Source organism: Xiphias gladius, chromosome 19 (genome assembly GCF_016859285.1).
Source record: "Xiphias gladius isolate SHS-SW01 ecotype Sanya breed wild chromosome 19, ASM1685928v1, whole genome shotgun sequence".
NCBI classification, from domain to species: Eukaryota; Metazoa; Chordata; class Actinopteri; order Istiophoriformes; family Xiphiidae; genus Xiphias; species Xiphias gladius.
Genome location: NC_053418.1, coordinates 21,462,868 through 21,478,701, shown reverse-complemented (window position 1 = coordinate 21,478,701; position 15,834 = coordinate 21,462,868). Strand labels below are relative to the sequence as shown.

The 15,834-nt window shown below is 41.3% G+C and overlaps 1 protein-coding gene across 1 annotated transcript in view; it reads right to left on the bottom strand.

The window, feature by feature from the left end:
• Nucleotides 1-598: 598 nt before the first annotated feature.
• Nucleotides 599-15,834, bottom strand: part of pbx3b (pre-B-cell leukemia homeobox 3b) — a 56,147-nt gene continuing 40,911 nt past the window's right edge. Inside the window, exons 3-10 of the mRNA XM_040155767.1 lie at nt 12,415-12,656; nt 11,243-11,433; nt 10,107-10,242; nt 5,291-5,456; nt 4,619-4,696; nt 4,042-4,154; nt 3,093-3,182; nt 599-1,371 (exon numbers count right to left, since the gene is read on the bottom strand). Coding sequence (XP_040011701.1) covers nt 1,279-1,371; nt 3,093-3,182; nt 4,042-4,154; nt 4,619-4,696; nt 5,291-5,456; nt 10,107-10,242; nt 11,243-11,433; nt 12,415-12,656 — 1,109 coding nt within the window. The 3' untranslated portion in view covers nt 599-1,278. The remainder of the gene's footprint in view (nt 1,372-3,092; nt 3,183-4,041; nt 4,155-4,618; nt 4,697-5,290; nt 5,457-10,106; nt 10,243-11,242; nt 11,434-12,414; nt 12,657-15,834) is intronic.

The following is a 15,834-nucleotide window of genomic DNA, read 5'->3' as shown; positions in this document are numbered from 1 at the left end:
TTGGTGTTAATTTATCAACAATGTTCATCATCACCCACCCCCCCCCCTCGTAAAAGCCTCAGACCAACAACTTCTTCACCCCCGCCCACACCCTCCCCGTCTATTTTTCATGGTATTAATATTGTTATCATTTTCATTTTTTATTTTTGTCATTTTAAGTTGCAGTACAGCAACAGCATTTTATTAAAAGATTAAAATATACATTAGATTACATAGAGAATGAAGAGTTTACAGTGTTACAAGATGTAATCAAAATAGCTACATAAAAACATTAAATAAATGCAAAAGAAACAATGGTGATGATATTGTTTAGAGGTAGTAAGTGAGCACTCTAAGCTACAGATAAGTTGGAAATTATTGGTGTCTATGAATTTGAATGAGGTAATAAAGCTGTGGATTGATTGGTGGGATGTATAATTACTCTTTAGCTATAATATGTACAACTTTTCCTGTGTAATGGGGGCCAGCTCCTGTGTCATGAAGGAATGATCTACTGTGGGTGATTTGTTGATTTCCATAAGCAGTACAAAAAAAAAAAAAAAAAAAAAAAAAAGTTTACATATGTACATACTAAACATCAAATTATAAAATATGGAATGGTGTCATGTTATAGTCAAGCAATCAATTACACTTCTTTATGTTCCAGACTTTGAATGGTCACTCCTTTGTACTAATGTATACAGCCGTAAGGCGAAAATAAATCTTGAGAGGAACTACAAAGCTGCCATTGAGCTGTCAACAGTAGCATTGTTGAGTTGCTGGACAAGATTGTGAGCACATTATAGTCAAAGAAACAGCTGCTTTAATCTATGTATTGTAAGAACCGAAAGAGAACCCAATTATCAAAATGGAGAGTAGTAATTAAATCAAGAATCAAACAAATGGGTATTTAAAATGTCATAAAATGTCACGTTAAATACACAAGTAGCATCCAGTATTTTGAGTTCAGAGGAGATAATTATCCTGAAAGTTTACTGAGTAACATCTGAGGGCTATTCTCTATTTGTACATGTGTGTGCTTACTCCTACGACAAACAAATAAGGGTGTGGTGATTACGGTTGATTTATGAAGACAGAAAGAAAACACTGAACAATCAGGAAACACTTGGTGTTCATGATGGAGGATGTAATTTGTGTGGCATGGTTGTGGGAAATTTTAAGGTACAGGAAAACGAATCAGTCGTGAATTTCTTTATTTTATTTTTTTTCCACTCTGCAGTTGGTCAGCCAGTTTAAGAGTCCATGCCCTGCTTGAGGCGAAGATGCATTAATAGCGGATCAATTCGAGGTATCGGAGTGCACACTTCCAGGTCCTTCTGTCGGAGATATTACAGAAGACGGAGTCGTTGCATCTTGCCATCCCCCATTAGCCTGGGACACAAATGGGAGAGGTTGAGATTACAATCACAATCTCTGAAATATGAGCTCAGTACAATTTTATACCCAAAATGTAACATAACACTTCAGAAATTGATAGGAAACGGAACAAAACAGATGCAGTAGTGCATCAGCTGATATTAAAATGTTGAAAATACACTGATGGTGTGTGGTTAGTCCAGACTCTGAGCATTCTTTACATTACAGTAGCATCAGCAAGGAGACTCTTGGAAACAAATTTGTCTCGAGTTCCGACCAATGGGAGCACTCCCCGAAATCAGTGTCTAAGCAGATTTCAGCAGCGGCCGACAGCTTGTCGCTACATATTCTCCTGTCAGTCAAGAAGAGGGAGGGCTTGGGCCGGGTGAGGTGGGGAGAGCTGAGTGAAAGTGACAGGGCAGGGCCTCTCCGAGAGAGCCAGTCTTAGCCAGCCTGATTTTGCTTTGCTCCAGGCATGACCTAGCCTTTACTGGATCCCTCTACGTCACCACCAACAAAGCTAAAGGTTAGTCTATGCTAATATATCTGTAAGGCACTTTCGGGGTTGTTGCTACAAAACAAAAGCTTTAGCCAAAATTTGACTTCTTCAAACATATTTTATTACTGTATTACTCTTTTGTTCTGTTTGTCTTGTTTCATGTGTGAAGGTTGTTCAGTGCCATCAGTTGCTGTTTGAGTAGGGATCATACTGAGCTCTGGTGAGCCAGTAGGCACAGGTCTACACTTCACGTGGAAGTGAGAAACCTTGTGAGAAAGTGAAAAACACTTGATCCCGTGAGGAGCTGACATGTCTAAAGAGCTTATAGCAATGAGGCTTCAGCACAGCCAAAATGACACCGAAGCCAGTAAATGCTGGCAACAGCCCCCACCATTTGTTTGCATAAAATGCGTTAATTTTTTCCCATTGAAATCATTTTTTAAATTTCCAGTAACACCGCTGTAAATTTAATACCTTATTTCTGATGCTTAAGCTTTCAATATTATTAGGCTGAATATGCTTGCATTTTAGCCAACAAGCATAACAACACAAAGAGAGCAAATACTGAGGTTCTATTAGATTGGAAATGGGAGAGAGAGAGAAAGAGAGAGAGCTGTCTGATATTATTTCTCTCTCTCTCTCCCTCTTCATCCTCTCTCATCAACGAAATTAATCTTTACTCTGATAGCTTCAGATTATGCGCTGCTTTACAAAAAGGCGCCATATCAAATCTCATCAAGGAAGATGGAATTCATGTCTGGAAAGTGCTGCGGGCGATCACATGTTCATATTTTATCATGAAGATAAGGCTATGGAAAATTCTGTGAAGCATTTCAAAACAGCTAAAATGCAACAGATACTGTGCAGTGAAAGGACTTTTTTCATCTCACTTTTGGTTTGAGTCAAACAAAGTATTAAAGGACGTTTAATAAAGTAAGACTGGAGGTTTCATTCCCCTGCTGTGTAATGTTTTTTAACGGTGTCGAATCAGGTGACAAGGTGGCAAGATATAATGGCTAATATTTTACGGCACATGCTTTGGGAAGCTAACACACATGCAAGGCTGTGTCTATCTGTATCTACCATGTGTGTAATGCGATATAATGGACTGTACCTTCATTAGATATAATTAAAAATATAAAAGTGCATATTTTGATGATGAAAAACTGTAGTTACTAATTTCACACTGCCTTTGTCTCAACTATCTCGGCGTTTAACCAATAAAATCTCTACTTACATTTAAGCCATGTGGACTATACATCGTGTTTCCCCCAAGAGCATCATTGTATCCTGCTGTCTGACTGATAACATGGCGCAGGGTATCCACCTGAGGGGACAGACAAGGTGGACAAGCTGGTCAACCGTGTGTCTCACAGCAGTCCAACACTAACTGTAAACATGCTCAGTAAAGCAACAGATACTGACTAGTGTGAAATCACAGAGGGATTTCTGAGACAGCAGATGTACTAATTAGATTTGTAAGACAGCTAATAGATTTGCTACTGAAAAAAAAAAAGTAATGTCAGGACATTACTAGCATGCTCAAATATATTACATTATCTACAGTGGCTATAGAATAATAAACAAAAACAAAAGCACAACTGACAATAACGTAACATACACTATGACCGTTTTAAACAAGCTTTTATTTTTACCATAATCATGAATAAGCATTGATATTTATTTCATAAGCGCATGGTTGTGACTGTGAGTCGGTTGTGTAGCTGCGTTAAACTTACAAAATGGAAGACATCAACAACAAACAATAACAAGATGAGACAGGAAGATAGAAATATAGAGTACAGAAGAAGGGGGGAAAACACAGTACCAAAAACCCAATACCAACCCAAGAGCTCAAGTCAAAGCCAAATGCATTCACAAAATGTCTGGAATAGTAACCAGGAAGTTGCTTTGTGGCATGATAGCAGTGGGGTGGGATTATATTTTGGCTGCCAAAATATTCCATCCAAAGCGAAATAGTCAGTAAACACTTCAGTCAATCGGAGGTTAGCGGAGGCCACACTGTGGTAATTTCAACTGCCCTCCCATAAGCAGCGTATTTTTTCTATTTTCTGTTTTTTGTTTAATGTGCTTCAGACTGCACTGTGGATGGCTCAGTACACAGGCAAGACAAGGACAGCTCTCTGCACGGGTAGTCAGGAACTGTCCCTGATTGTTGATCCTACCTGTGACTGTACATTGGCTCCGACTTGTGCCCCTTGGTAAGAATCCCCATTCAGACTCTGCATGCTCAAGAACATGTCCCCAGAGTTTGGGAGGTTAAAAGAACCTGAAGAACCTGGAAAGGGAAGATGTAAGTAGCTGAATACATGAGAGGGCTATAAAGGGAAAGCGTTGATACACACACACACACACACACACACACACACACACGCGCGCGCGCGCACAAATAATGCAGTCACGTACACCACGCATGTGTCTGCATTCACAGACCCAACCTAAGCAGACAAAGGCACTAAAGAAAGACTCCCATAAAGCAAGCAACTACAGGGGTGAAGGAAGGGAACCAAAGAAAGAAACAGAGGACGACGATATGCAGAAGGACTGAATAGGATCTTTTTACGAATGCGGTGGACACAAATGAAATGAAAATCACATGACACAAAAGGGACCAGTTCTATATGTGGTTGGTCGCTTAAGCTCCCAATTGTTCCACATCACCTACTTCCAGTCTAACTTTGGCAGGGAGGTATCACATGGTAAATGACAAGGACAATAAGAAGCTTATGAAAAGACCAGTACCAGTAAACATGTTGCTTAAAAGAGTGTTTTTGCTCTCTGCAGAATCCAGCTGAAACTCTTCATCTTTCATCTGGAATCCTGGGTGCAAGAAAAAGGGACCACTTCATAAGCTTACCACATCCCGACGAAGGTCAACCTAGTCCAAACTCAGCATTACATTACTCATTAAACCGGACTAAACATGCCCTTTTAGGCTTCGTGTTTATTCAATATGAACTGCATATAAAATCATTTTAATAAAATAATACTACTGTAGGTAAAATGCTCCCAACAATTATGCTTCTCTTAATTTAGCAAAAAAAAGCACTACCATTCAGTGGGACTACATACCATTGCATTACAATTGAAAGGAAGTTGACAGAAAGTCAAGGGAAAACAAATCCCATGGCATCATTCTGAATTCTTGCCTTTTTTTTTTTTTTTTTTTTTTTATTATTTTGCCAAAAATACGTGTGTTCTCGGTTCACAAGTCAGGAACGCTCTCTTTATGCATGAGTTTGCTTGGCATCAACTGTCTTATAGACAGGAGACACTGTGATCCCCAAGCTGGGAGCAGAGCCTGTCACTCTTGCCTGTGTGAATGGTGCATGAGAGAGTGAGGCAGGTAGGCAGCAGGTTAGGGGCTGAGTTAGAGGGCAGGTCTTTTTTTTGTCTATATGCAGGAGTGCCTACCGGAGTTAGGTGTGGTAGGGGAGTTGGCCTGGCTGTTCTGCACTGCAGCGGCTGCAGCGTGTGCTGCATTTACAGCAGTCTTGGCAGCATACAGGTTGGCTTCTTCCTGAAACTTGCCGATATTTTTCTTGTACCGGATCCTTTTGTTGCCAAACCAGTTGGATACCTGTGTGGGAGAGCACAAGGAGGAGGAGCAGAGGAGTCAGACGTCAAGCAGCCACAGCACCGTGCACTGAGCAGTGTGATTGTTTCAAGATGTCATGTTTGGGTCCATCAAGTACCCAATTCCCAGCCCCTGCAGTAATGTCCGCCGGGTACACAAGCTAATTAAGCCATAATCAGGAGCCACTTGTGTCTTCTCATGGATGGGAGCATGACATGCTCTCAGATCCGTCTCCTGAAAAAACTAAAACACAAGGGGCTCCTAAGTCAATGTATTATATATATATATTTCTCATATCAGGGCGTTGTTAGGGATACATTTCCCTAAGTGAAATATGTGAAAGTTCATATTTTACCCTCTAAAGAATGTTCACTGATTCCAGATAAGTGAGTCTAGGTGATTGACACCTTATGCAAATATACACGTACAATTATTTAATTTCAAATATACACGTACAATAGTTTAACTTGGTGCAATATAGTAAAGAGCGGTGTAAATTGTTTGACTTTTGTAAAGCTGGATTTAAATTTACCATGAAGACAAAACCTGAAAACACTGTATATTTGTGTTAATTGTTTATAGTTGACTTAAATACTAATACTAATAAAAACATGCATACCAGTCTAAATAAACATTCACCCTTAATTAATGGCTGTCCTGGGTAGCTGTACTTAAGTGCTTAATAACAAAACATTTGTGCGTGTGTGTGTACGTGTATATGCATGCTCAGTGATTCAGGACGCAGCTTTTGCTTGTAATTATCAAAAACGAGAGTTAGACGGTACAGACCTGGAGACATGTGAAGCAGTGAACACATTTTATTTGGGTGGCAGTGTTAGTTGATGTGTTTAAAAAGGGAAATATTTTACTGAAGTAAAATTGAACTCTTGCGGCAAGAGGAAGTATGGAGTTCAAATTAATGTCTGAAACTGGGCATATTCAGATTTAGAGCAGTAGGAAATGCTACTTTTGCTGGACTGAAATGATGACATCCAACATCAGTCAGACACTGAAAAGTTGTCTGAGGGGTGAGCCTTATGTGTGAATGCTGGCTCTGCAATAACAGTGGAATAATAATGAGATGATGCTTGTTTTTAATGGTCCTATAAATTAGAGTGTCGTGTCGCTGTGCTGCTGCCCCCCTGTCAGGCCCTGCAGCCCACGGCTGGACCAGCCAAAGAGCAGCTGCCCCTAATGACGCTTTATTTAATTTCCACCCATGTGCTTAAATTTTAATATCCCCAGCAGCCCACCAATGCTGTGGCGTGAAAACTGACTGGATTTGCAGGACATCAGATCATTTCTATCCTGCACGTCTCTGTGCTCTAAATCTTTAATATCTAGGCAATTAAAATTAATGACCATTCAGGCGAGGCCCACTGTTGGCAGGGTTTCCTTGACATCAATTGTTTGATGGGTTTACCTAGAGGTTAAACTAACAAGCAAGGTTTAATTGGAAGCAATGAAAGCCCTGGCCATCATCCTTTTTACTTAACCTGCTTATAGTGGATTTTAGAGCCAAAGACGATGCAGTATTCTTGCTCTTTAAGATGGCTCACAAAGTGCCCACAAACTCCCTGAAAAATCATAGGAAATGTTTTCTAAGGCTTGTCAGTCTGTTTAGTTTAACAATATGTTCATACAAAAGGTTGATTAAACAGAACTACATTTATTGTAGTTTAGTTGTAGTGTTTGAGCATGGAGACACTGTATTTTATCATTCAGTTTGAAAGTTTATAGTGAAAGTGGTAGATATACACCATTTTACTTTTTAGCATATATCTAAGTGATCCACACTAATTCTAAAGTGTTATAGTAAAATTGAGACAGTATTTCAAGAAATAGTGAAACATAAACATGTTATTACTTTATTCTGCTCTTTTCCTTTAAGATGAAGTGTGTTTTGACTGTATTCTACCAATGTATGGTGTTACAAGCAGTCTCAGCAGCGTTGGCATCCAATCCTCCAGACGTTACACCACCCTTCTCCATTCTACACACACATTTCTCTCCTGCCCACTGAACTCTGGCTTTAGTGATTCTCAGGTTCAGCTAAATATTGAACAAATGCACGGCCCTGTAAGGTGTGGAGCACAACCCAATCCACAGAACTAATTCCCTTTTATCTTGTGGTAGGCCATGCATTCAATTGACTCCTGTGTGTGGTGAGAGCCAGGTTGTGAGACTGAACATCAGCAGCCTCAAAGGCAGCAGTTGTATAATGACCATGCAGACTCCTTGCAAGACTACGATGCAATTGCCTTCATCTCTGCCCACTAGAGAGACTGCAGAGCTGTCGTTAATAATTCAATATATTTCAACCTATTTCAGGTCAATAGTCCTTGCTGGTTGATGTACGGCAATGCATGATCTGTCTATGATCTCAATATATCTGAGGTCAAAATGCCCTAAGCCTTAAATAACAAATACAGAGGTGGTCTCACTAGCTGTGACACCATCAATTACATAGGCTGCATCAATAATGAATAAGAACTCAAGTCTTAGTTTCTCTAAATTCACTGGTCTGAAATATTGAGAAGTGACGTTCGGAAGAAAAATGCCTGTAAATATAAATAATGTAAATGAAACTTTGTACTGGATTTTGCCTTAAATGTTGAACCAGTCACACAGATTACAGCAAATATAGCCTTCGTAAACCCTGACACAAACCACAGCCATCCAGTCCCATGCCTCCATTCATGAGCCCAGCATGGCGCATATAAAAACTGCAGCAATCTCCTGAATCTCTCCTCTTTGGGAAGAGGACTGCATCACTTGCATTTGAAACAATCCCTGCTAAAATGATGCAGGGTGTTTCGTCAGCGATGATGTATTGAGCAAAGCTGTGGACTGATATTGGCATACCATTCACAATGGATGGTTTTTACTTAATGAACTGCTTGTGCAATCAACAAATCACCAGAAAAATAGTTCGGGGGTGTTTGAAAAAAGGACTTAGCTGAGCACTCAGTGTGGCCACAGCGAGTGGTTTATGACTCTGAAAGGCCAGGGAACGGTGAGGGATAACACACTTACGGTGTATTCGGCATCATGTCGAGAGTCCGACTTTGTTACTCATTTAAAATGAGCCAAAGCATTAAGAATAAGTCAATAAGAATGTCTGCTCTTGCCTCGGCTTGTCGAGGAGTACGCCACAAATGGGGCCTGAGATGAGTTCAAGTGAATTTTTAAAAGCCCTCTAATTTCTGCACAGACTGGTTTGTTCTCATGGGAACTGGTACAGTGGCTTGTTTTGCGAGGCACTCAGGAAACAGAGTGGGGCTCCATTTGCGAGGGTTGGTGGCCATTCTTTAACCGCTATAAAGCAGACTGATCACGGGGTGGGCGTGGGGAAAATAACCTCAGAGTGCAGTTTGAAGATTTCAAAAGACCACACAATTAGTTGACGCTCTACAAACAAACAAAAAAATTATGCGGTAAACAAAAGCCAAAAAGTAAAATTTCAAGTGACACATTTGTACACACATAATATGGTGATAATATGGGTGTAGAGTAAAAATATGGATCAATCAAAAAACTCTGTTCTTGTGTGACTTAAAGGTGGGATGTAAATGCTGAAAATTCTTATCCACTCTTTTAGAAATGTAAAAATCACACTTTAAATTCTGTAGTTTATGATAACATTAGCATTGATCCAGTAGTGTGAGGGAGGGAGTTTCTGTGCAGTGGCAAACTGTGAGGCTATTACATACATCAACAAAGGAGATACAAAAAAATGAAAAACAGTGGATCAGGAGAAGTTATGACATACCTGTGATACTGTGATGGTGCTTCCCACCCCCTGAAGGCAAAAAAGAATGGGCTTTTACAGTATCTGACTCTTCATGACTACACTCAATATACCCCTCAACACCCCTTCCCCACACAGAAAAAAAAACACTGCAGATTATTGTAAAGATTCATGTCTCTCTGATATTGTGTCTCATGAGGACAACCACAGAACAATAGACTATGAAAAATCTAGATAGTGGTCACAATCATAGCAGAAAAAGAGCACAGAATAATGATACTTTGGATGTGGGGGTTAGGTGTGAGAGATATTGCCTTCAGGTTTACCCAACAAGGAGGCTATGCTGTATATATGTATATGTATATATATATATATATATATATATATATAAAGTGGGAAAGTTGCATCTTTATATCTAAAATATAACTGAATTAGCAGAGTCCTGCAAGGTCACTTGAACAGCAAACATACAAATAAATATCCTGTATCATCCAGTGTTTTGAAGCACCAGATTTTAACTGCATTTCTTAAAGTAATGGATGATGCCTTTTTTTTTTTTCTTCCCAGCTTATGACCTGAGCGACTGACCAGGCACCAGAGAGAACACACATGGTGGATGGGAATGAGAGGTAAAAATGGCAGGGGACCCAGCATTGGGGTGGCTAAGGAAGGACAGCATAGTGCTTTGACTGAGGCCAAGATGATTTAGGCCTCCCCTCCCTATGGCCCTGCTCTGACTGACTGGGACGAGCCTTGACTGAAGCATCATTAGGCAGTTACAATGTCAAGGTTAGCTAAGGACATTGTGTCTTGGTGGTGTGACCTACGGTAACTATCCCTCTAGGGTTTAGCCTTTCCCATCCTGATTACCCACCAGCTACTGTTAGATGAGCGCTACCCACCTGGGAAACTGTGATGCTGCACTTCTTGGCCAGCTCCTCTTTCGCCTCCTCGCTCGGATATGGGTTGCTGAGGTGCGAGTAGAAATATTCGTTCAAAATTTCCGTTGCCTGCTTGCTGAAGTTTCTCCTTTTCCGCCTGAGTTGGGAGCAAAACAAGAGAAAGGCCGAGCAAGCCTATTAGTGGGACCAGCATTAACTCATCCATTTGGATCACACAAATTGCACAATCAATCTCACACATAAATGGTAAAAATAATGAGGAATGGGCTCTAAGGGCCCTCAGGAGCAGAATATCGTGTCCTGCTCCAAGAGTCCCGCCAACACACAGAAGACCAGACTCCAACCAATGAACTGACAAGCACACACACGCACATACAAACAAACACACAGTCAAAAAACACATACAATGTTTGATTTGGTCTGTTGGTCTCCAATCTCCAGTCCAAGCGTGTAATGTGCAGAGTTTAGTGCAGCGGATGGGTGGGCTTCGTGATGGAGCGCAAAGCCCAGTCGGAGTGCATCTCGGTACATTATAGAAATCACGGCATGCACAGTTGAGCATTGTTCCTGAAGTGCCACAGCCCCAGGGATCTCCAGTAGAAACAAGCAAACTCTAACTAGATCTGGGTCCCCTTCCGTCCCAAGGGCACTACTTATCATGTTGTTGAGCATTTGCTTATTTTGCCTTGTTTACTGCGCTTCACACAGGCAGTGGGCAGCAAATGTGCTTCCACTTGGCTTGTTTTGCCCAAACTTGTGCCGCTCTCTGCAGAGGTCCGCTCTGCACCTCACTGCTAGTGATTAGAGTAATCCACAACACCTGCTGATGACCTCCCCTCCATCATTACACATGACTCAGTCCCCATTTCATTTGGTTGTAACTGCTCTCAGGTGTGAAGGCATGAATGTCTTGAAAATGGATAATGCATGGGACATGAACGTAATTAAAATCATGCATCTCCGCAGTGCTCAAACCGTGTGAGAAAAAACAAGCCTCAGACCTGCACACAGTCTAAAAAATGACCTTGCCCACTGGATTTGCTTATATGGGTCATATGGAAGCAATAAAAGTTTCTCAATACCAAATACACACGCACGCATAGAGTATATACACTGCACAAACATGATCCTCTGACCTGGCATCAAGGAATCTGGAGCGCAGGATCATGACAGCCTCACAGGTGCTCTGTTTCAGTTGCATCTGGATTGAGCTGAACTTGCGGTGGATGATTCCCACCATGCGCTCAATCTCTTTGGGAGAGATGGGTCGCGTGCGAGACTGCTCCCTCAGCAGGTTCATCACATGGGTAGTGAATTCGTTACATGCCTGCCAAGAGACAGAGAGACAAAAACAGCCAAAGTGAGTTCTGTAAGTGTCCCAAGTCACAGCAGTGACATTTTCAGGACTTTCATATCAGAAATTAGTTCATTACATACAATATCCTTTTGTTAAAAGCTTCAGCTGTGTGCTCTGTTTATATATATTACATTACAGGTGAAGTCATCTTTGAATATAAATGCATTTTTGTAATTTGGCTTGGCCCTAAAACAGAGTAAATTTAAACAGCTTTTCGTTAAACCAGTAGTTCATACATGATTAATTAGAATAACTCATTTACGTTGTGCACACTTTAGTTCATTACTCTAAGTAAAATTCGTTAAGTATTTACATTTAGATAATTAAAACCTGGAAACACCCTTAAGAAAGATGCATTTACTCCAGGCAAAGTGCTGTGTGCCCGCACAAACCCACCTCCTCTCTCAGAGAGCGCAGAGTAAATTAGTCTAATTTACCTCACTGGCTTGCTGAGGCATCACTGTTACACCTTCTATTTTCCCCCATAATGCCTCTGTGTTTAATGGCAGGCTCAAAGTGCTAGGTGAAGGAGCTGATCATACTTTCATTTAAAACAGATGACTAAGGCACTCCTTTGGATCTCCATAATCAACTACAAAACAGTGAATAATCCTGCCAAATTTTTTTCCAAGCTGATAACACATTTTCCTCCATCAGACATTTTCTCTGCAATTTTCTTGCTGATGCAGGGAATAATCTGTTCTGGGCGTTCTGAAGCAACGTGAAGATCATGTACAACTCAATGGGTCCATTTGAGTGCAAAATAAAATTCCAAAAAGCTTTTAGTCACGTGGTTATTTGAACCTTTTGATGGTGAAAACAGACTAAAATTAATGATATTCTCCTATTCTTGGATGTAGAAAAGTGCATGAGGAGGTGTGGTAAAAATTTTTATCCCAAAGCTATTCTTGAGCAGATTTTAACCTCTGGATTTTAAAGACTCCTTCTTACCTGTTCGTACTTCTCCAGCTCTGTGTGGTAGATCTGTCTGATCTGGGTGAGTTTGGCTCTGTAGTCGGAATGTTCGATGGAGTTGTCGGCTGCCCCGCCCGAGGCTGCGGCTGCAGCTGCAGCAGCGGCGGATCCACCACCTTTCTCTGGTCCCGCCACGCCCTCCGCTAGCAGCATGTTGTCTAAACGCATGAGCTGGGGGTCTGGGGGGTCCTCCTCCTGGGCACCACGGATGCTGAGACCTGCGCCAACACACACACGCAGGGACACGGGGTCAGCTAATGCCATCCAGGGGCATGTTACGACTAGCAATAAGAATGAAAAATAAAACAGATCAACTAGGCCCAGACCGAATTGTTAAGTGCAATTAAAAGCATTATGTCTGCCTGTGTGGTCTGCTATTGTGTGATTTTTCCCCTGCAGATATGAACTGGGTGCCTTCTGTTTATGTGCTGTGTTCCTGTCGCCCATGTCTATGCCTGTTCGCTTTTATTTACACACTGCGCTGCACACTGTATGCACGGGAAGGCTGACATGACAGCAACATCCATAAACTGACAAATGCTCAATGGTGAAGTGGCACTTCTACTCTGTGAAAGGATGCTAAACAGAAAACTATACCTCTAGTAAGTGTGTCTGTCTTTGACACAGTGAATGCTGTGAACTCCAGAAAGTAACTGCTGCTCTCCTCATTCGTATTTGCTTATAAGGTTTGAATCTTGTATTATTTTATAGTCCGGATTTTGCAGTATTCTAAGAAGTAACGGAAATGCGATGGTGAAATAGAGATCTAAATACAGCAAAAATGATTGCATTCAGTTTTATGTAAAGTGTTCATTCATGAATCCTATTTTTGTTCTCAGATCCTGCTGCTTATTTCCTCTGGTTTTCTGTCGTGCCAGTCTGTCAGCAAGTGGTAATCACCAGGCAGACAGCATTCACGCACACCTGGATGCATTGGCAATGCAACCACAATTCAGGGCTTTACAGAGAATAAACAAACAAAAAAACACTGCAGGTCAGAATTACAACAAAAACAAGCTCGAGCAATCCAGTCTAATAAGTGGATAAAAATGTGGCTCAATGGGCAGTAAATACTGAGTGGCTACTCGAACGTTATGATTACCAGAGTTGTTTCAATTCAATAATCCCTCCTGCAATTCAGGGATTTTCAACAGCTCATTACAGCTTCATTAAGATATGGCCAGCCTCTGGATTCTAAATAAGAAGATTAGTGGCTCTATTGTGTCAGCCAGTAGGCATGCAATCAGAGAAGCCCTTTTACCACGCTTTGACCGACTGACCCTGCACACCATCAACAGGAGTAAATACTAGCGAGAAAACACTCCTTTTTCTCTTTCTATCTTTCTTATAAACACAATCCTGAATAAAAATAAAAAGATTAGGACACACATCATACTCTAGCCACTCCTCTGATGTTTTCATCTCTGTTGGTGTTTTTGTTCGACTGCAGTGCCAATGAAAAACAAATTTGGCTCTATTTATGGATCGGCTGGCTTTGAGTCTTTTAGGTGTAATGGTGTGAGAGGAGTGGATGAATGTGGCTATTTGTGTTGGAGACATTGAGATGCTGGACAAGGCTCCATCAGGCTTGCAGAGCCAAGCCATCCATGTGGACATTCTGCCACTGCTCCACTAACCCTCATCCACATCACACTGCATCTGCACAACTCCACCCAAAGCACTCGTTCTGGACAAGCTCATCTGTTTCTATTCCAGTTTGTGCAGCATGAAACAAAATGGCACACGATTCAGATGCTGACTGACCAGATGCCCGGCTACATATCTCAACATGCTCTAATAGCTGGTGGTTTGTCTGCCACTACGGTTCATATTTTCCTAATTCATTATTTACTCCCACTCTGATTCAACACAAGCTCAGCAGGCTGCACTTTCCTTTGTGCTGTGGGTGGTGGTAAGTAGGTAGGCACGTTTTTCATGTCAGGTATATTAAATATAACTCTGGGACGCAGCGTACATTTCCACACCAAACCCAGTTGTCACTTTCACTCCACTCACTCTATATCCAGGGGAAATGCAGCTGAGGGAATTTACAGGGCTTTTCAGCTAAATGGGCATAAATCACTGGTTTCATTCAAACCAAATAATCACAGGCCATAAAGAGCTACTTGTCTCTTACCATATATTACCACAAAGTTCCTGTGTGCAATAATGTGGCCATTCATGGCAAAGGAAAACAGAGCGAGACATTAGAAAGTGACATGTAATCCTGTTAGTCCACTGACATGTGGAGTGGCCGTGACATTTTTATCATACGTGTCCATTTCTATTTGAGAAATCAGCAGGATAAAAATGATTACTGTGCTGCCCTGAGAAGCAGATGGCTCTGCAGGAGTCCACCAGGGTGTGTTTGTGCCACAGAAACTCTGGCTGGTCATTCATAACACACATGTTGGGAGGGATGATGCCTCTGTCTCAAGCACATAAATACTAAAAATCAAAAAGAAAACATGGTCCACAGAAAAAATACTATTTTAAAAACAGGTGCAATGTATCTCTGTCTGTCTCTATGTGCACCTTTGTTGGAGGAGCTAAAGATTGTGGATTCACTGTCTAAGCTCAGCATCATCACACAACTTCCACAAAATAGGCTCCAGGAAGATAATATCTTTAATTTGCTGTGTGGTTGACAAATCTGTATAGTAACTTGCAAAGCCACAGTCACATTCTGGCCCTGCAATGCTGCTTTGCCTGCTCAAATCTTTATCCTGTTTTTGTCTGATGATATGGGTATTAAAACAAGTTTGGGCACCCGAGTTTAGCTTTAATCCACCTCCACAGTCAAAGTGGGATTAATCTCAGTGCAAAGGGAAAGTGCGGGAGTGGTGTCACCTTGGTAAAGCCTGCGAGCAATAGGAACTCGAGATTGAAAAATCTATATATGGTCCAGTTATTTCACGTAACTCTGATGATGCTGGCTCACTTAATTACCAGAACGCATTTAATGATGTAAAAGAAAAAAAAAATCTGAAATTGTGATAATAATGTAACATGTCCTTAATCGGCCTCATTTGTCATTCAACAATACAGGTGGAGTAGCTGGGGGAAAAGCACTTGCCTATATGATTGTTCCTCATTTCTCCTCTGTGGCTGAGACAAAAGGAGACACTGTGATTAATCCATTCCTATCAGTCAGGGGAGGTTCTCCTTTTCATTTTTTACAGGTTTCACCGTCAGTATCAGATCCGAGGAAGTAACAAATTTGACAGATAAAGACAATGCAGCCCTTTTCCCTCATATACTCTCCCCTGTTCTCTGTGTATAATCATTTCCGGTTTGGGGCTGTTGTCTCGTACATCATCCCCTGCTTGAAGCCCTGACAGTGATCTGAGCACTGCCTCGGGCCGCTCTCCTTTCCTCCCACCTCTTTTCCCCCTG